General features: G+C 56.0%; 1 protein-coding gene across 1 annotated transcript in view; it reads left to right on the top strand.

Moving 5' to 3' along the window:
* The window catches only part of LOC144487777 (GTP-binding protein Rit1-like), a 52,939-nt gene that overhangs the window by 20,427 nt on the left and 5,926 nt on the right, over positions 1-26,586 (top strand). Inside the window, exon 4 of the mRNA XM_078205849.1 lies at positions 24,999-25,072. Coding sequence (XP_078061975.1) covers positions 24,999-25,072 — 74 coding nt within the window. The remainder of the gene's footprint in view (positions 1-24,998; positions 25,073-26,586) is intronic.

Raw genomic sequence — 26,586 nt, 5'->3', positions numbered from 1 at the left:
GGGAGTGTTTGATGGGGACAGTGTAGAGGCAGCTTTACTCTGGATCTAACCCCGTGCTGTACCTGTCCTGGATGGTGCCAGAGGACTGGAGAATGGCGAATGTTGTTCCTCTGTTTAAGAAAGGGAATAGAAATGACCCTGGTAATTATAGACCGGTTAGTCTTACTTCGGTGGTTGGTAAATTGATGGAAAGGGTCCTTAGGGATGGGATTTACGACCATTTCGAAAGATGCGGATTAATCCGAGATAGTCAGCACGGATTCGTGAAGGGCAAGTCGTGCCTCACAAATTTGGTAGAATTTTTTGAGGAGGTAACTAAGTGTGTTGATGAAGGTAGGGCAGTTGATGTCATATACATGGATTTTAGTAAGGCGTTTGATAAGGTCCCCCATGGTCGGCTTATGATGAAAGTGAGGAGGTGTGGGATAGAGGGAAAGTTGGCCGATTGGATAGGTAACTGGCTGTCTGACCGAAGACAGAGGGTGGTGGTCGATGGAAAATTTTCGGATTGGAGGCAGGTTGCTAGCGGAGTGCCGCAGGGATCAGTGCTTGGTCCTCTGCTCTTTGTGATTTTTATTAATGACTTAGAGGAGGGGGCTGAAGGGTGGATCAGTAAATTTGCTGATGACACCAAGATTGGTGGAGTAGTGGATGAGGTGGAGGGCTGTTGTAGGCTGCAAAGAGACATAGATAGGATGCAAAGCTGGGCTGAAAAATGGCAAATGGAGTTTAACCCTGATAAATGTGAGGTGATTCATTTTGGTAGGACAAATTTAAATGTGGATTACAGGGTCAAAGGTAGGGTTCTGAAGACTGTGGAGGAACAGAGAGATCTTGGGGTCCATATCCACAGATCTCTAAAGGTTGCCAGTCAAGTGGATAGAGCTGTGAAGAAGGCCTATAGTGTGTTAGCTTTTATTAACAGGGGGTTGGAGTTTAAGAGCCGTGGGGTTATGCTGCATCTGTACAGGACCTTGGTGAGACCACATTTGGAATATTGTGTGCAGTTCTGGTCACCTCACTATAAGAAGGATGTGGAAGCGCTGGAAAGAGTGCAGAGGAGATTTACCAGGATGCTGCCTGGTTTGGAGGGTAGGTCTTATGAGGAAAGGTTGAGGGAGCTAGGGCTGTTCTCTCTGGAGCGGAGGAGGCTGAGGGGAGACTTAATAGAGGTGTATAAAATGATGAAGGGGATAGATAGAGTGAACGTTCAAAGACTATTTCCTCGGGTGGATGGAGCTATTACAAGGGGGCATAACTATAGGGTTCGTGGTGGGAGATACAGGACGGATATCAGAGGTAGGTTCTTTACGCAGAGAGTGGTTGGGGTGTGGAATGGACTGCCTGCAGTGATAGTGGAGTCAGACACTTTAGAAACATTTAAGCGGTTATTGGATAGGCACATGGAGCACACCAGGATGATAGGGAGTAGGATAGCTTGATCTTGGTTTCAGATAAAGCTCGGCACAACATCGTGGGCCGAAGGGCCTGTTCTGTGCTGTACTGTTCTATGTTCTATGTTCTATGTTCTAACCCCGTGCTGTACCTGTCCTGGGAGTGTTTGATGGGGGACAGTGTAGAGGGAGCTTTACTCTGTATCTAACCCCGTGCTGTCCCTGTCCTGGGAGTGTTTGATGGGGACAGTGTAGAGGGAGCTTTGCTCTGTATCTAACCCTGTGCTGTACCTGTCCTGGGAGTGTTTGATAGGGACAGTGTAGAGGGAGATTTGCTCTGTATCAAACCCCGTGCTGTTCCTGTCCTGGGAGTGTTTGATGGGGGACAGTGCAGATGGAGCTTTTCTCTGTATCTAATTCCGTGCTGTACCTGTCCTGGGAGCGTTTGATGGGGGACAGTGTAGCGGGAGCTTTACTCTGTATCTAACTCCCTGCTGTACCTTCCCTGGGAGTGTTTGATGGGGACAGTATAGAGGGAGCTTTACTCTGTATCTAACCCCGTGCTGTCCCTGTCCTGGGAGTGTTTGATGGGGACAGTGTAGAGGCAGCTTTACTCTGTATCTAACCCCGTGCTGTACCTGTCCTGGGAGTGTTTGATGGGGAACAGTGTAGAAGGAGCTTTCCTTGGTATCTAATCCCGTGCTCTACCTGTCCTGGGAGTATTTGATGGGCGACAGTGTAGAAGGAGCTTTACTCGGTATCTAACTCCGTGCTGTACCTGTCCTGGGCGTGTTTGATGGGGGACAGTGTAGAGGGAGCTTTACTCTGTATCTAACCCGGTGCTGTACCTGTCCTGGGAGTGTTTGATGGGGGACAGTGTAGAGGGAGCTTTACTCTGTATCTAACCCCGTGCTGTAGCTTTCCTGGGAGTGTTTGATGGGGGACAGTGTAGAGGGAGCTTTACTCTGTATCTAACCCCGTGCTGTACCAGTCCTGGGAGTGTTTGATGGGGACAGTGTAGATGGAGCTTTACTCTGTATCTAACTCCGTGCTGTACCTGTCCTGGGAGTGTTTGATGGGGGACAGTGTAGAGGGAGCTTTACTCTGTATCTAACCCCGTGCTGTACCTGTCCTGAGAGTGTTTGATGGGGACAGTGTAGAGGGAGCTTTACTCTGTATCTAACCCCGTGCTGTACCTGTCCTGGGAGTGTTTGATGGGGGGCAGTGTAGAGGGAGCTTTACTCTGTATCTAACCCCGTGCTGTCCCTGTCCTGGGAGTGTTTGATGGGGACAGTGTAGAGGGAGCTTTGCTCTGTATCTAACCCTCTGCTGTACCTATCCTGGGAGTGTTTGATGGGGACAGTGGAGAGGGAGATTTGCTCTGTATCTAGCCCCGTCCTGTAGCTCTCCTGGGAGTGTTTGATGGGGGACAGTGTAGAGGGAGCTTTACTCTGTACCTAACCCTGTGCTGTACCTGTCCTGGGAGTGTTTGATGGGGAACAGTGTAGAAGGAGCTTTCCTTGGTATCTAATCCCGTGCTCTACCTGTCCTGGGAGTATTTGATGGGCGACAGTGTAGAAGGAGCTTTACTCGGTATCTAACTCCGTGCTGTACCTGTCCTGGGCGTGTTTGATGGGGGACAGTGTAGAGGGAGCTTTACTCTGTATCTTACCCCGTGCTGTACCTGTCCTGGGAGTGTTTGATGGGGACAGTGTTGAGGGAGCTTTACTCTGTACCTAACCCTGTGCTGTACCTGTCCTGGGAGTGTTTGATGGGGGACAGTGGAGAGGGAGCTTTACTCTGTATCTAACCCCGTGCTGTACCTGTCCTGGGAGTGTTTGATGGGGGACAGTGGAGAGGGAGCTTTACTCTGTATCTAACCCCGTGCCGTTGCTGTCCTGGGAGTGTTTGATGGGCGACAGTGTACAGGGAGCTTTACTCTGTATCTAACCCCGTGCTGTACCTGTGCTGGGAGTGTTTGATGGGGAATGTGTAGAGGGAGCTTTACTCTGTATCTAACCCCGTGCTGTACCTGTCCTGGGAGTGTTTGATGGGGACAGTGTAGCGGGAGCTTTACTCTGTATCAAACCCCGTGCTGTACCTGTCCTGGGAGTGTTTGATGGGCGACAGTGTAGAAGGAGCTTTATTTGGTATCTAATTCTGTGCTGTACCTGTCCTGGGAGTGTTTGATGGGGGACAGTGTAGAGGGAGCTTTATTCTGTATCTTACCCTGTGCTGTACCTGTCCTGGGAGTGTTTGATGGGGACAGTGTAGAGGGAGCTTTACTCTGTATCTAACCCCCTGCTGTACCTGTCCTGGGAGTGTTTGATGGGGACAGTGCAGAGGGAGCTTTACTCTGTATCTAACCCTGTGCTGTTCCTGTCCTGAGAGTGTTTGATGGGGACAGTGTAGAAGGAGCTTTACACTGTATCTAACCCCGTGCTGTACCTGTCCTGGGAGTGTTTGATGGGGACAGTGTAGAGGGAGCTTTCCTCTGAATCTAACCCTGTGCTGTTCCTGTCCTGAGAGTGTTTGATGGGGACAGTGTAGAGGGAGCTTTACTCTGTATCTAACCCCGTGCTGTACCTGTCCTGGGAGTGTTTGATGGGGACAGTGTAGAGGGAGCTTTACTTTGTATCTAATCCCGTGCTGTACCTGTCCTGGGAGTGTTTGATGGGGGACAGTGTAGAGGGAGCTTTACACTGTATCTAACCCCGTGCTGTACCTGTCCTGGGAGTGTTTGATGGGGACAGTGTAGAGGGAGCTTTACTTTGTATCTAATCCCGTGCTGTACCTGTCCTGGGAGTGTTTGATGGGGGACAGTGTAGAGGGAGCTTTACACTGTATCTAACCCCGTGCTGTACCTGTCCTGGGAGTGTTTGATGGGGACAGTGTAGAGGGAGCTTTCCTCTGAATCTAACCCCGTGCTGTTCCTGTCCTGAGAGTGTTTGATGGGGACAGTGTAGAAGGAGCTTTACTTTGTATCTAATCCCGTGCTGTACCTGTCCTGGGAGTGTTTGATGGGGGACAGTGTAGAGGGAGCTTTACACTGTATCTAACCCCGTGCTGTACCTGTCCTGGGAGTGTTTGATGGGGACAGTGTAGAGTGAGCTTTACTCGGTATTTAACCCTGTGCTGTATCTGTCCTGGGAGTGTTTGATGGGGGACAGTGTAGCGGGAGCTTAACTCTGTATCTAACCCCGTGCTGTACCTGTCCTGGGAGTGTTTGATGGGGGACAGTGTAGAGGCAGCTTTACTCTGCATCTAACCCCGTGCTGTACCTGTCATGTGAGTGGTTGATGGGGGACAGTGCAGAGGGAGCTTTACTCTGTATCTAACCCCGTGCCGTTCCTGTCCTGGGAGTGTTTGATGGGGGACAGTGTAGAGTGAGCTTTACTCTATATCTAACCCCGTGCTGGACCTGTCCTGGGAGTGTTTGATGGGGGACAGTGTAGCGGGAGCTTTACTCTGTATCGAACTCCCTGCTGTACCTTCCCTGGGAGTGTTTGATTGGGACAGTATAGAGGGAGCTTTACTCTGTATCTAACCCCGTGCTGTACCTGTCCTGGGAGTGTTTGATGGGGACAGTGTGGAGGGAGCTTTACTCTGTACCTAACCCCGTGCTGTACCTGCCCTGGGAGTGTTTGATGGGGACACTGTAGAGGGAGCTTTACTCTGTATCTAACCCCGTGCTGTACCTGTCCTGGGAGTGTTTGATGGGGACAGTGTAGAGGCAGCTTTACTCTGTATCTAACCCCGTGCTGTACCTGTCCTGGGAGTGTTTGATGGGGGACAGTGTAGAGGGAGCTTTACTCTATATCTAACCCCGTGCTGTCCCTGTCCTCGGAGTGTTTGATGGGGGACAGTGTAGGGTGAGCTTTACTCTGTATCTAACCCCGTGCTGTTGCTCTCCTGGGAGTGTTTGATGGGGGACAGTGTAGAGGGAGCTTTTCTCTGTATCTAACCCTGTGCTGTACCTGTCCTGGGAGTGTTTGATGGGGGACAGTGTAGAGGGAGCTTTACTCTGTAGCTTACCCCGTGCTGTACCTGTCCTGGGAGTGTTTGATGCGGACAGTGTCGAGGGAGCTTGATTCTGTATCTAATCCCGCGCTGGACCTGTCGTGGGAGTGTTTGATGGTGGACAGTGTAGAGGGAGCTTTACTCTGTATCTAACCCCGTGCCGTTCCTGTCCTGGGAGTGTTTGATGGGGGACAGTGTAGAGTGAGCTTTACTCGACATCTAACCCCGTGCTGTACCTGTCCTGGGAGTGTTTGATGGGGACAGTGTAGAGGGAGCTTTACTCTACAGCAGTGTAGCGGGAGCTTTACACTTTATATAACCCTGTCGTTTGATTTCTGTGTCTGTGTACTGTTTGAGAACAGATATCCACTCCATCTGACGAAGGAGCTCTGCTCCGAAAGCTAATGGTATTTGCTACCAAATAAACCTGTTGGACTTTAACCTGGTGTTGTGAGACTTCTTACTGTGCTTATCCCAGTCCAACGCCGCATCTCCACATCGTGTTTGATGGGGACAGTGTCGAGGAAGCTTTACTCTGTATCTAACTCCGTGCTGTTCCTGTCCTGGGAGTGTTTGATGGGTGACAGTGTAGAAGGAGCTTTACTTTGTATCTAATCCCGTGCTGTACCTGTCCTGGGAGTGTTTGATGGTGGACAGTGTAGCGGGAGCTTAACTCTGTATCTAATCCTGTGCTGTACCTTTCCTGGGACTGTTTGATGGGGACAGTGTGGAGGGAGCTTTACTCTGTACCTAACCCCGTGCTGTACCTGCCCTGGGAGTGTTTGTTGGGGACACTGTCGAGGGAGCTTTACTCTGTATCAAACCCCGTGCTGTACCTGTCCTGGGAGTGTTTGATGGGGACAGTGTACAGGGAGCTTTACTCTGTATCTAACCCCGTGCTGTACCTGTCCTGGGAGTGTTTGATGGGGGACAGTGTAGAAGGAGCTTTCCTTTGTATCTAACCCCGTGCTGTACCTGTCCTGGGAGTATTTGATGGGCAACAGTGTAGAAGGAGCTTTACTCTGTATCTAACTCTGTGCTGTACCTGTCCTGGGAGTGTTTGATGGGGGACAGTGTAGAGGGAGCTTTACTCTATATCTAACCCCGTGCTGTCCCTGTCCTGGGAGTGTTTGATGGGGGACAGTGTAGAGGGAGCTTTACTCTGTATCTAACCCCGTGCTGTGCCTGTCCTGGGAGTGTTTGATGGGGGACAGTGTAGAGGGAGCTTTACTCTGTATCTAACCCCGTGCTGTTGCTCTCCTGGGAGTGTTTGATGGGGGACAGTGTAGAGGGAGCTTTACTCTGTATCTAACCCCGTGCTGTGCCTGTCCTGGGAGTGTTTGATGGGGGACAGTGTAGAGGGAGCTTTACTCTGTATCGAACCCCGTGCTGTACCTGTCCTGGGAGTGTTTGATGGGGGACAGTGTAGAGGGAGCTTTACTCTGTAGCTAACCCCGTGCTGTACCTGTCCTGGGAGTGTTTGATGGGGACAGTGTAGAGGGAGCTTTACTCTGTATCTAACCCCGTGCTGTACCTGTCCTGGGAGTGTTTGATGGGGACAGTGTAGAGGGAGCTTTACTCTGTATCTAACCCCGTGCCGTTGCTGTCCTGGGAGTGTTTGATGGGCGACAGTGTAGAGGGAGCTTTACTCTGTATCTAACCCCGTGCTGTACCTGTGCTGGGAGTGTTTGATGGGGAAAGTGTAGAGGGAGCTTTACTCTGTATCTAACCCCGTGCTGTACCTGTCCTGGGAGTGTTTGATGGGGGACAGTGTAGAGGGAGCTTTACTCTGTATCTTACCCTGTGCTGTACCTGTCCTGGGAGTGTTTGATGGGGACAGCGGAGAGGGAGCTTTACTCTAGATCTCACGCCGTGCTGTACCTGTCCTGGGAGTGTTTGATGGGCGACAGTGTAGAAGGAGCTTTATTTGGTATCTAATTCTGTGCTGTACCTGTCCTGGGAGTGTTTGGTGGGGACAGTGTAGAGGGAGCTTTATTCTGTATCTTACCCTGTGCTGTACCTGTCCTGGATCTGTCCTGGGAGTGTTTGATGGGGGACAGTGTCGAGGGAGCTTTACTCTGTATCTAACCCCGTGCTGTGCCTGTCCTGGGAGTGTTTGATGGGGGACAGTGTAGAGGGAGCTTTACTCTGTATCTAACCCCGTGCTGTACCTGTCCTGGGAGTGTTTGATGGGGGACAGTGTAGAGGGAGCTTTCCTCTGAATCTAACCCCGTGCTGTTCCTGTCCTCGGAGTGTTTGATGGGGGACAGTGTCGCTGGAGCTTAACTCTGTATCTAATCCCGTGCTGTACCTGTCCTCGGAGTGTTTGATGGTGGACAGTGTAGAGGGAGCTTTACTCTGTGTCTAACCCCGTCCCGTTCCTGTCCTGGGAGTGTTTGATGGGGGACAGTGTAGAGGCAGCTTTACTCTGTATCTAACCCCGTGCTGTACCTGTCCTGGGAGTGTTTGATGGGGGACAGTGTAGAAGGAGCTTTCCTTTGCATCTAATCCCGTGCTCTACCTGTCCTGGGAGTATTTGATGGGCGACAGTGTAGGGTGAGCTTTACTCTGTATCTAACCCCGTGCTGTTGCTCTCCTGGGAGTGTTTGATGGGGGACAGTGTAGAGGGAGCTTTACTCTGTATCTAACCCTGTGCTGTTTCTGTCCTGGGAGTGTTTGATGGGGGACAGTGTAGAGGGAGCTTTACTCTGTAGCTTACCCCGTGCTGTACCTGTCCTGGGAGTGTTTGATGGGGACAGTGTCGAGGGAGCTTGATTCTGTATCTGATCCCGCGCTGTACCTGTCGTGGGAGTGTTTGATGGTGGACAGTGTCGAGGGAGCTTTACTCTGTATCTAACCCCGTGCCGTTCCTGTCCTGGGAGTGTTTGATGGGGGACAGTGTAGGGTGAGCTTTACTCTGTATCTAACCCCGTGCTGTTGCTCTCCTGGGAGTGTTTGATGGGGGACAGTGTAGAGGGAGCTTTACTCTGTATCTAACCCCGTGCTGTACCTGCCCTGGGAGTGTTTGATGGGGACACTGTAGAGGGAGCTTTACTCTGTATCTAACCCCGTGCTGTACCTGTCCTGGGAGTGTTTGATGGGGACAGTGTAGAGGCAGCTTTACTCTGTATCTAACCCCGTGCTGTACCTGTCCTGGGAGTGTTTGATGGGCGACAGTGTAGAAGGAGCTTTCCTTTGTATCTAATCCCGTGCTCTACCTGTCCTGGGAGTATTTGATGGGCGACAGTGTAGAGGCAGCTTTACTCTGTATCTAACTCCGTGCTGTACCTGTCCTGGGCGTGTTTGATGGGGGACAGTGTAGGGTGAGCTTTACTCTGTATCTAACCCCGTGCTGTTGCTCTCCTGGGAGTGTTTGATGGGGGTCAGTGTAGAGGGAGCTTTACTCTGTATCGAACCCTGTGCTGTACCTGTCCTGGGAGTGTTTGATGGGGGACAGTGTAGAGGGAGCTTTACTCTGTAGCTTACCCCGTGCTGTACCTGTCCTGGGAGTGTTTGATGGGGACAGTGTCGAGGGAGCTTGATTCTGTATCTCATCCCGCGCTGTACCTGTCGTGGGAGTGTTTGATGGTGGACAGTGTAGAGGGAGCTTTACTCTGTATCTAACCCTGTGCTGTTCCTGTCCTGGGACTTTTTGATGGGGGACAGTGTTGAGGGAGCTTTACTCTGTATCTAACCCCGTGCCGTTCCTGTCCTGGGAGTGTTTGATGGGGGACAGTGTAGAGTGAGCTTTACTCGACATCTAACCCCGTGCTGTACCTGTCCTGGGAGTGTTTGATGGGGACAGTGTAGAGGGAGCTTTACTCTACAGCAGTGTAGCGGGAGCTTTACACTTTATATAACCCTGTCGTTTGATTTCTGTGTCTGTGTACTGTTTGAGAACAGATATCCACTCCATCTGACGAAGGAGCTCTGCTCCGAAAGCTAATGGTATTTGCTACCAAATAAACCGGTTGGACTTTAACCTGGTGTTGTGAGACTTCTTACTGTGCTTATCCCAGTCCAACGCCGCATCTCCACATCGTGTTTGATGGGGACAGTGTCGAGGAAGCTTTACTCTGTATCTAACTCCGTGCTGGACCTGTCCTGGGAGTGTTTGATGGTGGACAGTGTAGCGGGAGCTTAACTCTGTATCTAATCCTGTGCAGTACCTTTCCTGGGACTGTTTGATGGGGACAGTGTGGAGGGAGCTTTACTCTGTACCTAACCCCGTGCTGTACCTGCCCTGGGAGTGTTTGTTGGGGACACTGTCGAGGGAGCTTTACTCTGTATCAAACCCCGTGCTGTACCTGTCCTGGGAGTGTTTGATGGGGACAGTGTGCAGGGAGCTTTACTCTGTATCTAACCCCGTGCTGTACCTGTCCTGGGAGTATTTGATGGGCAACAGTGTAGAGGGAGCTTTACTCTGTATCTAACTCCGTGCTGTACCTGTCCTGGGAGTGTTTGATGGGGGACAGTGTAGAGGGAGCTTTACTCTATATCTAACCCCGTGCTGTCCCTGTCCTGGGAGTGTTTGATGGGGGACAGTGTAGAGGGAGCTTTACTCTGTATCTAACCCCGTGCTGTGCCTGTCCTGGGAGTGTTTGATGGGGGACAGTGTAGAGGGAGCTTGACTCTGTATCTAAACCCGTGCTGTTGCTCTCCTGGGAGTGTTTGATGGGGGACAGTGTAGAGGGAGCTTTACTCTGTATCTAACCCCGTGCTGTGCCTGTCCTGGGAGTGTTTGATGGGGGACAGTGTAGAGGGAGCTTTACTCTGTATCTAACCCCGTGCTGTACCTGTCCTGGGAGTGTTTGATGGGGGACAGTGTAGAGGGAGCTTTACTCTGTAGCTAACCCCGTGCTGGACCTGTCCTGGGAGTGTTTGATGGGGACAGTGTCGAGGGAGCTTGACTCTGTATCTACTCCCGCGCTGTACCTGTCCTCTTAGTGTTTGATGGTGGACTGTGTAGAGGGAGCTTTACTCTGTATCTAACCCTGTGCTGTTCCTGTCCTGGGATTGTTTGATGGGGGACAGTGTAGAGTGCGTTTTACGCTGCATCTAACCCCGTGCTGTACCTGTCCAGGGAGTGTTTGATGGGGGACAGTGTAGAGGGAGCTTTACTCTGTATCAAACCCTGTGCTGTACCTGTCCTGGGAGTGTTTGATGGGGACAGTGTAGAGGGAGCTTTACTCTGTATCTAACCCCGTGCTGTACCTGTCCTGGGAGTGTTTGATGGGGACAGTGTAGAGGGAGCTTTACTCTGTATCTAACCCCGTGCTGTTTCTGTCCTGGGAGTGTTTGATGGGGGACAGTGTGGATAGAGTGAGCTTTACTCTGTATCTAACCCTGTGCTGTACCTGTCCTGGGAGTGTTTGATGGGGGACAGTGCAGATGGAGCATTTCTCTGTATCTAACCCCGTGCTGTACCTGTCCAGGGAGTGTTTGATGGGGGACAGTGTAGAGGGAGCTTTACTCTGTATCAAACCCTGTGCTGTACCTGTCCTGGGAGTGTTTGATGGGGACAGTGTAGAGGGAGCTTTACTCTGTATCTAACCCCGTGCTGTACCTGTCCTGGGAGTGTTTGATGGGGACAGTGTAGAGGGAGCTTTACTCTGTATCTAACCCCGTGCTGTTTCTGTCCTGGGAGTGTTTGATGGGGGACAGTGTGGATAGAGTGAGCTTTACTCTGTATCTTACCCCGTGCTGTACCTGTCATGTGAGTGGTTGATGGGGGACAGTGTAGAGGGAGCTTTACTCTGTGTCTAACCCCGTCCCGTTCCTGTCCTGGGAGTGTTTGATGGGGGACAGTGTAGAGGGAGCTTTACTCTGTATCTAACCCCGTGCTGTACCTGTCCTGGGAGTGTTTGACGGGGGAGAATGCAGAACGAGCTTTTCTCTGCATCTAATCCCGCGCTGTACCTGTCCTCGGAGTGTTTGATGGTGGACAGTGTAGAGGGAGCTTGACTCAGTATCTAATCCCGCCCTGTACCTGTCCTGGTAGTGTTTGATGGGGAACAGTGTAGAGTGAGTTTTACTCTGTATCTAACCCCGTGATGTACCTGTCCTGGGAGTGTTTGATGGGGGACAGTGTAGAGGGAGCTTTACTCTGTATCTAACCCCGTGCTGTACCTGTCCTGGGAGTGTTTGATGGGGGACAGTGTAGATAGAGTGACCTTTACTCTGTATCTAACCCTGTGCTGTAACTGTCCTGGGAGTGTTTGATGGGGACAGTGTAGAGGGAGCTTTACTCTGTATCTAACCCCGTGCTGTACCTGTCCTGGGAGTGTTTGATGGGGACAGTGTAGAGGGAGCTTTACTCTGTATGTAACCCCGTGCTGTACCTGTCCAGGGAGTGTTTGATGGGGACAGTGTAGAGGGAGCTTTACTCTGTATCTAACCCCGTGCTGTACCTGTCCTGGGAGTGTTTGATGGGGGACAGTGTAGCGGGAGCTTTACTCTGTATCTTGCCCTGTGCTGTACCTGTCCTGGACCTGTCCTGGGTGTGTTTGATGGGGACAGTGCAGAGGGAGCTTTACTCTATATCTAACCCCGTGCTGTACCTGTCCTGGGAGTGTTTGATGGGGACAGTGTCGAGGAAGCTTTACTTTGTATCTAACCCTGTGCTGTTCCTGTCCTGGGTGTGTTTGATGGGGGACAGTGTAGAGATGCTTTACTCTGTATCTAACCCCGTGCTGTACCTGTCCTGGGAGTGTTTGATGGGGGAGAGTGCAGAAGGAGCTTTTCTCTGCATCTAATCCCGTGCTGTACCTGTCCTGGGAGTGTTTGATGGGGGACAGTGTAGAGGGAGCTTTACTCTGTATCTAACCCCGTGCTGTACCTGTCCTGGGAGTGTTTGTTGGGGACAGTGTAGAGGGAACTTTACTCTGTATCTAAGCCCGTCCTGTACCTGTCATGTGAGTGGTTGATGGGGGACAGTGGAGAGGGAGCTTTACTCTGTATCTAACCCCATGCTGTTCCTGTCCTGGGAGTGTTTGATAGGGGACAGTGTAGCGGGAGCTTCACTCTGTATCCAACCCCGTGCTGTACCTGTCCTGGGAGTGTTTGTTGGGGACAGTGTAGAGAGAGCTTTACTCTGTATCTAACCCCGTGCTGTACCTGTCCTGGGAGTGTTTGCTGGGGGACAGTGTAGAGGCAACTTTACTCTGTATCTAAGCCCGTGCTGTACCTGTCATGTGAGTGCTTGATGGGGGACAGTGTCGAGGGAGCTTTACTCTGTATCTAACCCCGTGCCGTTCCTGTCCTGGGAGTGTTTGATGGGGGACAGTGTAGAGTGAGCTTTACTCTATATCTAACCCCGTGCTGTACCTGTCCTGGGAGTGTTTGATGGGGACAGTGTAGCGGGAGCTTTACTCTACAGCAGTGTAGCGGGAGCTTTACTCTGTATCTAACCCTGTGCTGTACCTTTCCTGGGACTGTTTGATGGGGACAGTGTAGAGGGAGCTTGACTCGAAATCTAACCCCGTGCTGTACCTGTCCTGGGAGTGTTTGATGGGGACAGTGTGGAGGGAGCTTTACTCTGTACCTAACCCCATGCTGTACCTACCCTGGGAGTGTTTGATGTGGACACTGTAGAGGGAGCTTTACTCTGGATCTAACCCCGTGCTGTACCTGTCCTGGAAGTGTTTGATAGGGACAGTTTAGAGGGAGCTTTACTCTGTATCTAACCCCGTGCTGTACCTGTCCTGGGAGTGTTTGATGGGGGACAGTGCAGAAGGAGCTTTTCTCTGTATCTAATCCCGTGCTGTACATGTCCTGGGAGTGTTTGATCGGGGATAGTGCAGAGGGAGCTTTACTCTGTATCTAACCCCGTCCTGTTCCTGTCCTGGGAGTGTTTGATGGGGGACAGTGTAGAAGGAGATTTACTTTGTATCTAATCCCGTGCTGTACCTATCCTGGGAGTGTTTGATGGGGGACAGTGTAGAGGGAGCTTTACTCTGTAACTAACCCCGTGCTGTACCTGTCCTGGGAGTGTTTGATCGGGGACAGTGTAGAAGGAGCTTTGCTCTGTATCTAACTCCGTGCTGTCCCAGTCCTGGGAGTGTTTGATGGGGGACAGTGTAGAGGGAGCTTTACTCTGTATCTAGCCCCGTGCTGTTCCTGTCCTGGGAGTGTTTGATGGGGGACAGTGTAGAGTGAGCATTACTCTCTATCTAACCCCGTGCTGTACCTGTCCTGGGAGTGTTTGATGGGGACAGTGTCGTGGGAGCTTTACTCTACAGCAGTGTAGCGGGAGCTTTACTCTGTATCTAACCCTGTGCTGTACCTTTCCTGGGACTGTTTGATGGGGACAGTGTAGAGGGAGCTTTACTCTCAATATAATCCAGTGCTGTACCTGTCCTGGGAGTGTTTGATGGGGACAGTGTGGAGGGAGCTTTACTCTGTACCTAACCCCATGCTGTACCTGCCCTGGGAGTGTTTGATGGGGACACTGTAGAGGGAGCTTTACTCTGTATTTAACCCCGTGCTGTACCTGTCCCGACAGTGTTTGATGGGGGACAGCGTAGAGGGAGCTTTCCCCTGTATCTAACCCCGTGCTGTACCTGTCCTGGGAGTGTTTGATGGGGACAGTGCAGAGGGAGCTTTACTCTGTATCTAACCCCGTGCTGTACCTGTCCTGGGAGTGTTTGATGGGGGACAGTGTAGAGGGAGCTTTACTCTATATCTAACCCCGTGCTGTATCTGTCCTGGGAGTGTTTGATGGGCGACAGTGTAAAAGGAGGTTTACTTTGTATCTAACCCCGTGCTGTACCTGTCCTGGGAGTGTTTGATGGGGACAGTGTAGAGGGAGCTTTACTCTGTATCTAACCCCGTGCTGTACCTGTCCTGGGAGTGTTTGATGGGGACAGTGTCGAGGAAGCTTTCCTCTGTATCTAACACTGTGCTGTTCCTGTCCTGGGGGTGTTTGATGGGGGACAGTGTAGAGGGAGCTTTACTCTGTATCGAACCCCGTGCTGTACCTATCCTGGGAGTGTTTGATGGGGGAGAGTGCAGAAGGAGCTTTTCTCTGCATCTAATCCCGTGCTGTACCTGTCCTCGGAGTGTTTGATGGTGGACAGTGTAGAGGGAGCTTTCCTCTGAATCTAACCCCGTGCTGTTCCTGTCCTCGGAGTGTTTGATGGGGGACAGTGTGGAGGGAGCTTTACTCTGTATCTAACCCCGTGCTGTACCTCTCCTGGGAGTGTTTGATAGGGACAGTTTAGAGGGAGCTTTACTCTGTATCTAACCCCGTGCTGTACCTGTCCTGGGAGTGTTTGATGGGGAACAGTGTAGAGGGAGCTTTACTCTGTATCTAACCCCGTGCTGTACCTGTCCTGGGAGTGTTTGATGGGGACAGTGTGGAGGGAGCTTTACTCTGTATCTAACCCCGTGCTGTACCTCTCCTGGGAGTGTTTGATAGGGACAGTTTAGAGGGAGCTTTACTCTGTATCTAACCCCGTGCTGTACCTGTCCTGGGAGTGTTTGATGGGGAACAGTGTAGAGAGAGCTTTACTCTGTATGTAACCCCGTGCTGTACCTGTCCTGGGAGTGTTTGATGGGGACAGTGTCGAGGGAGATTTACTCTGTATCTAACCCCGTGTTGTCCCTGTCCTGGGAGTGTTTGATGGGGGACAGTGCAGAAGGAGCTTTTCTCTGTATCTCATCCCGTGCTGTAACTGTCCTGGGAGTGTTTGATGGGGGACAGTGTAGAGGGAGCTTTACTCTGTATCTAACCCGTGCTGTACCTGTCCTGGGAGTGTTTGATGGGGACAGTGTCGAGGGAGCTTTACTCTGTATCTAAGCCCGTGCTGTACCTGTCCTGGGAGTGTTTGATGGGGGACAGTGCAGAGGGAGCTTTACTCTGTATCTAACCCCGTGCTGTACCTGTCCTGGGAGTGTTAAATGGGAGACAGTGCAAAGGGAGCTTTACTCTGTATCGAACCCCGTGCTGTACCTGTCCTGGGAGTTTTTGATGGAGGACTGTGTAGAGGGAGCTTTACTCTGTATCTAACCCCGTGCTGTACCTGTCCTGGGAGTGTTTGATGGGGACAGTGTAGAGGGAGCTTTACTCTGTATCTAACCCCGTGCTGTACCTGTCCTGGGAGTGTTTGATGGGGACAGTGTAGAGGGAGCTTTACTCTGTATCTCAGCCCGTGCTGTACCTGTCCTGGGAGTGTTTGATGGGGGACAGGGCAGAGGGAGCTTTACTCTGTATCTAACCCCGTGCTATACCTGTCCTGGGAGTGTTTGATGGGGGACAGTGCAGAGGGAGCTTTACTCTGTGTCTAACCCCGTGCTGTACCTGTCCTGGGAGTGGTTGATGGGGGACAGTGTAGATGGAGCTTTACTCTGTATGTAACCCTGTGCTATACCTGTCCTGGGAGTGTTTGATGGGGGACTGTGTAGAGGGAGCTTTACTCTGTATCAAACCCCGTGCTGGACCTGTCCTGGGAGTGTTTGATGGGGACAGTGTTGAGGGAGCTTTAGTCTGTACCTAACCCCGTGCTGTACCTGTCCTGGGAGTGTTTGATGTGGGACAGTGCAGAGGGAGCTTTACTCTATATCTCACCCCGTGCTGTACCTGTCCTGGGAGTGTTTGATGGGGGACAGTGCAGAGGGAGCTTTACTCTGTATCTAACCCCGTGCTGTACCTGTCCTGGGAGTGTTTGATTGGGGACAGTGTAGAGAGAGCTTTACTCTGTATCTAACCCCGTGCTGTACCTGTCCTGGGAGTGTTTGATGGGGACAGTGTAGAGTGAGCTTTACTCTGTATCTAACCCGGTGCTGTACCTGTCCTGGGAGTGTTTGATTGGGGACAGTGTAGAGTGAGCTTTACTCTGTATCTAACCCGGTGCTGTACCTGTCCTGGGAGTGTTTGATTGGGGACAGTGTAGAGGGAGCTTTACTCTGTATCTAACCCCGTGCTGTACGTGTCCTGGGAGTGTTTGGTGGGGGCAGTGGAGAGGGAGCTTTTCTCTGTATCTAACCCTGTCCTTGTGTTGTTAAACGTCTTACAGTGTTTGATGGGGACAGTGTCGAGGGAGCTTTACTCTGTATCTTACCCCGTGCTGTGCGTGTCCTGGGAGTGTTTGATGGGGACAGTGTCGAGGGAGCTTTACTCTGTATCTTACCCCGTGCTGTACGTGTCCTGGGAGTGTTTGATGGGGGCAGTGTAGAGGGAGCTTTACTCTGTATCTAACCCCGTGTTGTTCCTGTCCTGGGAGTGTTTGATGGGGGACAGTGTAGAAGGAGCTTTTCTCTGTATCTAATGCCGTGCTGTTCCTGTCCCGGGAGTATTTGATGGGGGACAGTGCAGAGGGAGCTTTACTCTGTATCTCACACCGTGATGTACCTGTCCTGAGAGTTTTTGATGGAGGACAGTGTAGAGGGAGCTTTACTCGATATCTAACCCTGTGAAGTCTCTGTCCTGGGAGTGTTTGATGGGGGGCAGTGTAGAGGGAGCTTTACACTGTATCTAACCCGTGCTGTACCTGTCCTGGGAGTGTTTGATGGAGACAGTGTAGAGGGGGCTTTACTCTATATCTAACCCCCGTGCTGTACCTGTCCTGGGAGTGTTTGATGGGGACAGTGTAGAGGGGGCTTTACTCTATATCTAACCCCGTGCTGTACCTGTCCTGGGAGTGTTTGATGGGGACCGTGTAGAGGGAGCTTTACTCTGTATCTAACACCGTGCTGTACCTGTCCTGGGAGTGTTTGATGGGGACAGTGCAGAGGGAGCTTTACTCTGTATCTAACCCCGTGCTGTACCTGTCCTGGGAGTGTTTGATGGGGACAGTGTAGAGGGAGCTTTACTCTGTATCTTACCCCGTGCTGTACCTGTCCTGGGAGTGTTTGATGGGGGACAGTGTAGAAGGAGCTTTACTCTGTAGCTTACCCCGTGCTGTACCTGTCCTGGGAGTGTTTGATGGGGACAGTGTAGAGGGAGCTTTACTGTGTATCTAACCCCGTGCTGTACCTGTCCTGGGAGTGTTTGATGGGGGACAGTGTGGAGGGAGCTTTACTCTGTATCTAACCCCGTGCTGTGCCTGTCCTGGGAATGTTTGATGGGGACAGTGTAGAGGGAGCTTTACTCTGTATCTAACCCCGTGCTGTGCCTGTCCTGGGAATGTTTGATGGGGACAGTGTAGAGGGAGCTTTACTCTGTATCTAACCCCGTGCTGTACCTGTCCTGGGAGTGTTTGATGTGGGACAGTGTAGCGGGAGCTTTACTCTGTATCTAAGCCCGTGCTGTACCTGTCCTGTGAGTGTTTGATGGGGGACAGTGTAGAGGGAGCTTTACTCTGTATCTAAGCCCGTGCTGTACCTGTCCTGTGAGTGTTTGATGGGGGACAGTGTAGAGGGAGCTTTACTCTGTATCTCACCCCGTGCTGTGCCTGTCCTGGGAATGTTTGATGGGGGACAGTGTAGAGGGAACTTTACTCTGTATCTCACCCCGTGCTGTGCCTGTCCTGGGAATGTTTGATGGGGACAGTGTAGAGGGAGCTTTACTCTGTATCTAACCCCGTGCTGTACCTGTCCTGGGAGTGTTTGATGGGGACAGTGTAGAGGGAGCTTTACTCTGTATCTAACCCCATGCTGTACCTGTCCTGGGAGTGTTTGATGGGGGACAGTGTAGAGGGAGCTTTACTCTGTATCTAACCCCGTGCTGTCCCTGCCCTGGGAGTGTTTGATGGGGGACAGTGTAGAGGGAGCTTTACTCTGTATCTAACCCCGTGCTGCACCTGTCCTGGGAGTGTTTGATTGGGGACAGTGTAGAGGGAGCTTTACTCTGGATCTAACCCCGTGCTGTACCTGTCCTGGGAGTGTTTGATGGGGACAGTGTAGAGGGAGCTTTACTCTGTATCTAACCCCATGCTGTACCTGTCCTGGGAGTGTTTGATGGGGGACAGTGTAGAGGGAGCTTTACTCTGTATCTAACCCCGTGCTGTCCCTGCCCTGGGAGTGTTTGATGGGGGACAGTGTAGAGGGAGCTTTACTCTGTATCTAACCCCGTGCTGCACCTGTCCTGGGAGTGTTTGATTGGGGACAGTGTAGAGGGAGCTTTACTCTGTATCTAACCCCGTGCTGCACCTGTCCTGGGAGTGTTTGATGGGGACAGTGTAGAGGGGGCTTTACTCTATATCTAACCCCGTGCTGTACCTGTCCTGGGAGTGTTTGATGGGGACCGTGTAGAGGGAGCTTTACTCTGTATCTAACACCGTGCTGTACCTGTCCTGGGAGTGTTTGATGGGGACAGTGCAGAGGGAGCTTTACTCTGTATCTAACCCCGTGCTGTACCTGTCCTGGGAGTGTTTGATGGGGACAGTGTAGAGGGAGCTTTACTCTGTATCTTACCCCGTGCTGTACCTGTCCTGGGAGTGTTTGATGGGTGGACAGTGTAGAGGGAGCTTTACTCTGTATCTGACCCCGTGCTGTACCTATCCTGGGAGTTTTTAATGGGGACAGTGTAGAGGGAGCTTTACTCTGTAGCTTACCCCGTGCTGTACCTGTCCTGGGAGTGTTTGATGGGGACAGTGTAGCGGGAGCTTTACTCTGTATCTAACCCCGTGCTGTGCCTGTCCTGGGAATGTTTGATGGGGGACAGTGTAGAGGGAGCTTTACTCTGTATCTAAGCCCGTGCTGTACCTGTCCTGTGAGTGTTTGATGGGGGACAGTGTAGAGGGAGCTTTACTCTGTATCTCACCCCGTGCTGTGCCTGTCCTGGGAATGTTTGATGGGGGACAGTGTAGAGGGAACTTTACTCTGTATCTCACCCCGTGCTGTGCCTGTCCTGGGAATGTTTGATGGGGACAGTGTAGAGGGAGCTTTACTCTGTATCTAACCCCGTGCTGTACCTGTCCTGGGCGTGTTTGATGGGGACAGTGTAGAGGGAGCTTTACTCTGTATCTAATCCCATGCTGTACCTGTCCTGGGAGTGTTTGATGGGGGACAGTGTAGAGGGAGCTTTACTCTGTATCTAACCCCGTGCTGTCCCTGCCCTGGGAGTGTTTGATGGGGGACAGTGTAGAGGGAGCTTTACTCTGTATCTAACCCCGTGCTGCACCTGTTCTGGGAGTGTTTGATTGGGGACAGTGTAGAGGGAGCTTTACTCTGTATCTAACCCCGTGCTGTACCTGTCCTGGGAGTGTTTGATGGGGGGACAGTGTAGAGGGAGCTTTACTCTGTATCTAACCCCGTGCTGTACCTGTCCTGGGAGTGTTTGATGGGGGGACAGTGTAGAGGGAGCTTTACTCTGTATCTAACCCCGTGCTGTACCTGTCCTGGGAGTGTTTGATTGGGGACAGTGTAGAGGGAGCTTTACTCTGTATCTAACCCCGTGCTGTACCTGTCCTGGGAGTGTTTGATGGGGGACAGTGTAGAGGGAGCTTTACTCTGTATCTAACCCCGTGCTGTACCTGTCCTGGGAGTGTTTGATGGGGGGACAGTGTAGAGGGAGCTTTACTCTGTATCTAACCCCGTGCTGTACCTGTCCTGGGAGTGTTTGATTGGGGACAGTGTAGAGGGAGCTTTACTCTGTATCTAATCCCGTGCTGTACTTGTCCTGGGAGTGTTTGATGGGGACAGTGTCGAGGGAGCTTTACTCTGTATCTAACCCCGTGCTGTACCTGTCCTGGGAGTGTTTGATGGGGACAGTGTTGAGGGAGCTTTACTCTGTATCTAACCCCGTGCTGTACCTGTCCTGGGAGTGTTTGATGGGGACAGTGTAGAGGGAGCTTTACTCTGTATCTAACCCCGTGCTGTACCTGTCCTGGGAGTGTTTGATGGGGGACAGTGTAGAGGGAGCTTTACTCTGTATCTAACCCCGTGCTGTACCTGTCCTGGGAGTGTTTGATGGGGGACAGTGTAGAGGGAGCTTTACTCTGTATCTAACCCCGTGCTGTACCTATCCTGGGAGTGTTTGATTGGGGGACAGTGTAGAGGGAGCTTTACTCTGTATCTAACCCCGTGCTGTACCTGTCCTGGGAGTGTTTGATTGGGGACAGTGTAGAGGGAGCTTTACTCTGTATCTAATCCCGTGCTGTACTTGTCCTGGGAGTGTTTGATGGGGACAGTGTAGAGGGAGCTTTACTCTGTATCTAACCCCGTGCTGTACCTGTCCTGGGAGTGTTTGATGGGGACAGTGTAGAGGGAGCTTTACTCTGTATCTAACCCCGTGCTGTACCTGTCCTGGGAGTGTTTGATGGGGGACAGTGTAGAGGGAGCTTTACTCTGTATCTAACCCCGTGCTGTACCTGTCCTGGGAGTGTTTGATGGGGGACAGTGTAGAGGGAGCTTTACTCTGTGTCTAAACCCGTGCAGAGGGCTGAAGAAGTTTACAGAGATAGGGAGGGGTGTAGGGGGCTGCAGGAGGTTACAGAGATGAGGAGGGGGGTTGCAGGGGGCGGGAGGGGGGTGCATGGGGCGGGAGGGGGGGTGTAGGGGGCGGGAGGGGGTTGCAGGGTGCTCGGGGGGGTGTAGGAGGCGGGAATGGGGTGCAGGAGTCGGGAGGGGGGTGCACGGGGCGGGAGGGGGGGTGTAGGGGGCGGGAGGGGGGGTGTAGGGGGCGGGAGGGGGGTTGTTGGGGGCGGGAGGGGGGTGTAGGGGGCAGGAGGGGGTGTGTAGGGGGCGGGAGGGGGTTACAGAGATGAGGAGTGGGGTGTAGGGGGCGGGAGGGGGGGGGCGGGAGGGGGGGCGCGGGGGGGTGTAGGGGGCTGGAGGGCGGGCGGGAGGGGGAGCGCGGGGGGGTGCGGGGGGCGGGAGGGGGGCCAGGAGGACGGTGTAGGGGGCGGGAGGGGGGTGTAGGGGGCGGGAGGGGGGTGTAGGGGGCGGGAGGGGGGTGTAGGTGGCGGGAGGGGGGGTGTAGGGGGCGGGAGGGGGGGTGTAGGGGGCGGGAGGGGGGGTGTAGGGGGCGGGAGGGGGGGTGGAGGGGGCGGGAGGGGGGGTGGAGGGGGCGGGAGGGGGGGTGTAGGGGGCGGGAGGGGGGGTGTAGGGGGCGGGAGGGGGGCTGTAGGGGGCGGGAGGGGGGGTTGTAGGGGGCGGGAGTGGGGGGTGTAGGGGGCGGGAGGGGTGTAGGGGGCGGGGGGGGGGGTGTAGGGGGCGGGCGGGGGGGGGGGGGGGGTGTAGGGGGGCGGGCGGGGGGGGGGTGTAGGGGGCGGGCGGGGGGGGGGTAGGGGGCGGCGGGGGGGGGTGTAGGGGGCGGGAGGGGGGGCTGTAGGGGGCGGGGGGGGCTGTAGGGGGCGAGGGGGGGACCGTAGGGGGCGGGGAGGGGGGGGGGGCCGTAGGGGGCGGGAGGGGGGGGTGTAGGGGGCGGGAGGGGGGGGGCTGTAGGGGGCGGGAGGGGGGGCTGTAGGGGGCGCGAGGGGGGGCTGTAGGGGGCGCGACGGGGTGGTGTAGGGGGCGGGGAGGGGGGGGGCTGTAGGGGGCGGGAGGGGTTGGTGTAGGGGGGCGGGAGGGGGGGTGTAGGGGGCGGGAGGGGGGGTGTAGGGGGCGGGAGGGGGGGGTGTAGGGGGCGGGAGGGGTGTAGGGGGCCGGGGGGGTGTAGGGGGCGGGCGGGGGGGTGTAGGGGGCGGGCGGGGGGGTGTAGGGTGCGGGCGGGGGGGGGTAGGGGGCGGGAGGGGGGGGCTGTAGGGGGCGGGGGGGGGGCTGTAGGGGTCGGGGGGGGGCTGTAGGGGCGGGAGGGGGGGGGGCTGTAGGGGGCGAGGGGGGGGCCGTAGGGGGCGGGAGGGGGGGGGCCGTAGGGGGCGGGAGGGGGGGGGGCCGTAGGGGGCGGGAGGGGGGGGTGTAGGGGGCGGGAGGGGGGGGGGGGTGTAGGGGGCGGGAGGGGGGGGGCTGTAGGGGGCGGGAGGGGGGGCTGTAGGGGGCGGGAGGGGGGGCTGTAGGGGGCGCGAGGGGGGGCTGTAGGGGGCGCGACGGGGTGGTGTAGGGGGCGGGAGGGGGGGGGCTGTAGGGGGCGGGAGGGGGGGCTGTAGGGGGCGGGAGGGGGGCTGTAGGGGGCGCGAGGGGGTGGTGTAGGGGGCGGGAGGGGGGGTGTAGGGGGCGGGAGGGGGGGTGTAGGGGGCGGGAGGGGGGGTGTGGGGGGGAGGGGGGTAGGGGGCGGGGAGGGGGGGTGTAGGGGGCGGGAGGGGGGGGTGTAGGGGGCGGGAGGGGGGGTGTAGGGGGCGGGAGGGGGGGGGGGAGGGGGGCGGGAGGGGGGGTGTAGGGGGCGGGAGGGGGGGTGTAGGGGGCGGGAGGGAGGGTGTAGGGGGCGGGAGGGGGGGTGTAGGGGGCGCGAGGGGGTGGTGTAGGGGGCGGGAGGGGGGGTGGTAGGGGGCGGGAGGGGGGGTGTAGGGGGCGGGAGGGGGGGTGTAGGGGGCGGGAGGGGGGGTGGAGGGGGCGCGGGGGGGTGTGTAGGGGGCGGGAGGGGGGGTGTAGGGGGCGGGAGGGGGGGTGTAGGGGGCGGGAGGGGGGTGTAGGGGGCGGGAGGGGGGGTGTAGGGGGCTGGAGGGGGAGTGTAGGGGGCTGGAGGGGGGGGTAGGGGGCGCGAGGGGGGGTGTAGGGGGCGCGAGGGGGGGGTGTAGGGGGCGGGAGGGGGGGGTGGTAGGGGGCGGGAGGGGGGGGTGTAGGGTGCGGGAGGGGGGGGTGTAGGGTGCGGGAGGGGGGGTGTGTAGGGGGCGGGAGGGGGGTGTAGGGGGCGGGAGGGGGGTGTAGGGGGCGGGAGGGGGGGTGTAGGGGGCGGGAGGGGGTTGCAGGGGGCGGGAGGGGGTTGCAGGGGGCGGGAGGGGGTTGCAGGGGGCGGGAGGGGGGGTGCAGGGGGCGGGAGGGGGGTGCAGGGGGCGGGAGGGGGGGTGTAGGGGGCGGGAGGGGGGGTGTAGGGGGTGGGAGGGGGGGTGTAGGGGGCGGGAGGGGGGTGTAGGGGGCGGGAGGGAGGCTGGAGGGGCTGTGTAGGGGGCGGGAGGGGGGTGTAGGGGCGCGAGGGGGGTGTAGGGGGCGGGAGGGGGGCTGGAGGGGGTGTGTAGGGGGCGGGAGGGGGGCTGGAGGGGGTGTGTAGGGGGCGGGAGGGGGGTGTAGGGGGCGGGAGGGGGGTGTAGGGGGCGGGAGGGCGGGTGTAGGGGGCGGGAGGGGGGGGTGTAGGGGGCGGGAGGTGGGGTAGGGGGGCGGGAGGGGGGGTGTAGGGGGCGGGGAGTGGGTGTGTAGGGCGCGGGAGGTGGGTGTATGGGGCGGGAGGTGGGTGTAGGGGGCGGGAGGGGGGGTGTAGGGGGCGGGAGGTGGGTGTATGGGGCGGGGAGGGTGGGTGTAGGGGGCGGGAGGTGGGTGTAGGGGGCGGAAGGGTCGTGTAGGGGGCGGGAGGGGGGTGTAGGGGGCGGGGAGGGGGGGTGTAGGGGGCGGGAGGGGGGTGTAGGGGGGCGGGGAGGGGGTTGCAGGGGGCGGGAGGGGGGGTGCAGGGGGCGGGAGGGGGTGTAGGGGGCGGGAGGGGGGGGTGTAGGGGGCGGGAGGGGGGTGTAGGGGGCGGGAGGGAGGCTGGAGGGGCTGTGTAGTGGGCGGGAGGGGGGTGTAGGGGCGCGAGGGGTGTGTAGGGGGCAGGAGGGGGGCGTAGGGGGCGGGAGGGGGGTGTAGGGGGGCGGGAGGGGGGTGTAGGGGGCGGGAGGGGGGTGTAGGGGGCGGAGGGGGGTGTAGGGGGCGGGAGGTGGGTGTAGGGGGGCGGGAGGGGGGTGTAGGGGGCGGGGAGTGGGTGTGTAGGGCGCGGGAGGTGGGTGTATGGGGCGGGAGGTGGGTGTATGGGCGGGAGGTGGGGTGTAGGGGCGGGAGGGGGGGTGTAGGGGGCGGGAGGTGGGTGTATGGGGCGGGAGGTGGGTGTAGGGGGCGGGAGGTGGGTTAGGGGGCGGGAGGGGGTGTGTAGGGGGCGGGAGGGGGGTGTAGGGGGCGGGAGGGGGTGTGTAGGGGGCGGGAGGGGGTGTGTAGGGGGCGGGACGGGGGTGTAGGGGGCGGGGAGGGGGTTGTAGGGGGCGGGAGGGGGGGTGTAGGGGGCGGGAGGGGGTGTGTAGTGGGGCGGGAGGGGGTGTGTAGGGGGCGGGACGGGGGTGTAGGGGGCGGGAGGGGGGTGTAGGGGGCGGGACGGGGTGTAGGGGGCGGGAGGGGGTGTGTAGGGGGCGGGATGGGGGTGTAGGGGGCGGGAGGGGGTTGTAGGGGGCGGGAGGGGGGTGTAGGGGGCGGGGAGGGGGTCACAGAGAGGAGGGAGGGGGGTGTAGGGGGCGGGAGGGGGTCACAGAGATGAGGAGGGGTTGTAGGGGGCGGAGGGGGTCACAGAGATGAGGAGGGGGTGTAGGGGGCGGCAGGGGGTTACAGAGATGAGGGGGGGTGTAGAGGGCGGGAGGGGGTGTCGGGGGCGGGAGGGGGGTGTAGGGTGTGGGAGGGGGGTACAGAGATGAGGGGGGGGTGTAGGGGGCGAGAGGGGGTGGGAGGGGGTTACAGAGATGAGGAGGGGGGTGTAGGGGGCGGGAGTGGGGTGTAGGGGGTGGGAGGGGGTTACGGAGATGAGGAGGGGGGTGTGATGAGAACCCTCCTTCATTCTCATGCCCAATTGCGTTTAAAACTCTCTCCGTTTCTCAGAGGATGCTTACAAGACAAGAGTCCGTATCGATGATGAATCAGCACATCTGGACATCCTGGATACAGCTGGACAGGTAAGTTCACACAGGGTTCAACACCAGCCCGACCGGGTGGAACCCAACCCTAACCCTCACCCCTGCTCCTTCACAGAGTCACAGAGATTTACAGCAGGGAAACGGGCCGTCTGAGCTGGTCCCATTTGCCTGCGTGTGGCCCCGTCTCCCTCTAAACCTTTCCCTATCCATGTACCTGTCCAAATGTCTTTTCAATGTTGTCCTTCTACCCCCCTCCCGCCCCCCCCCCCCCCCCCTCTGGCAGCTCATTCCACACACGCACCACCCTCTGAGTGGAAAAAGTTGCCCCTTTCCCCTTTCCCCTCTCCCCTCTCCCCTCTCCCCTCTCCCCTCTCCCCTCTCCCCTCTCACCTTAACCCTCTGCCCTCAAGTTTGGGACTCCCCCCATCTCAACTGAACTAATCCCATTTGCCTGCTTTGGTCCATATCATAGAATCCTTGCTGTGCAAAAGGAGGCCATTCAGCCCATCGAACCAGCACCGACCGCAGGCCCCATCTCCATAACCCCATGCATTTACCTTGCTAATCCCCCTGACACTAAGGGGCGATTTAGCACGGCCAATCCACCTAACCTGTCCATCTTTGGACACTAAGAGGCAATTTAGCACAGCCAATCCACCTAACCTGCACATCTTTGGACACTAAGGGGCAATTAGCATGGCCAATCCACCTAACCAGCACATCTTTGGACTGTGGGAGGAAACTGGAGCACCCGGAGGAAACCCACGCAGACACGGGGAGAACGTGCAGACTCCACACAGACAGTGACCCGAGCCGGGAATCGAACCCGGGTCCCTGGCGCTGTGAGGCAGCAGTGCTAACCCACTGTGCTACCGTGCAGTCCACTTTCCTCACCGCCTGCTGTACCTACATGCCTATCTTCAGCGACTGTGCCACCATAAATCAGAGCCAATCTGCCAACAGCAAGATCCCACAGGCATCAACGTGTTAATGCCCACATGTCTGTTCCTGTGGTGGGTTTTTTGATGCTTCTGTGCGGTAGCAAGAACACTGTGGGCTGGGATTCAAGGAGGTTGAGGGTGGAGGTCGGACCTTTTTTGAGTTATAAGGAGAGGCTGGATAGACTGGGACTTTTTTCTCTGGAGCGTAGGAGGCTGAGGGGGTGATCTTATAGAAGTCTATGAAATAATGAGGGGCACGGATCAGCTAGATAGTCAATATCTTTTCCCAAAGGTAGGGGAGTCTAAACCTAGAGGGCATTGGTTTAAGGTGAGAGGGGAGAGATACAAAAGGGTCCAGAGGGGCAGTTTTTTCACACAGAGGGAGGTGAGTGTCTGGAACGAGCTGCCAGAGGCAGTAGTAGAGGCGGGTACAATTTTGTCTTTTAAAAAGCGTTTAGATAGTTACATGGGTACGATGGGTATAGAGGGATATGGGCCAAATGCGGGCAATTGGGACTAGATTAGGGGTTTAAAAAAAAAGGGCAGCATGGACAAGTTGGGCTGAAGGGCCTGTTTCCATGTTGTAAACCTCTGACTCCATAACCTTCATCG

This window comes from Mustelus asterias, unplaced genomic scaffold (assembly GCF_964213995.1).
Source record: "Mustelus asterias unplaced genomic scaffold, sMusAst1.hap1.1 HAP1_SCAFFOLD_1031, whole genome shotgun sequence".
Classification (NCBI taxonomy): domain Eukaryota; kingdom Metazoa; phylum Chordata; class Chondrichthyes; order Carcharhiniformes; family Triakidae; genus Mustelus; species Mustelus asterias.
This window is presented reverse-complemented; position numbering and strand designations above follow the sequence as displayed.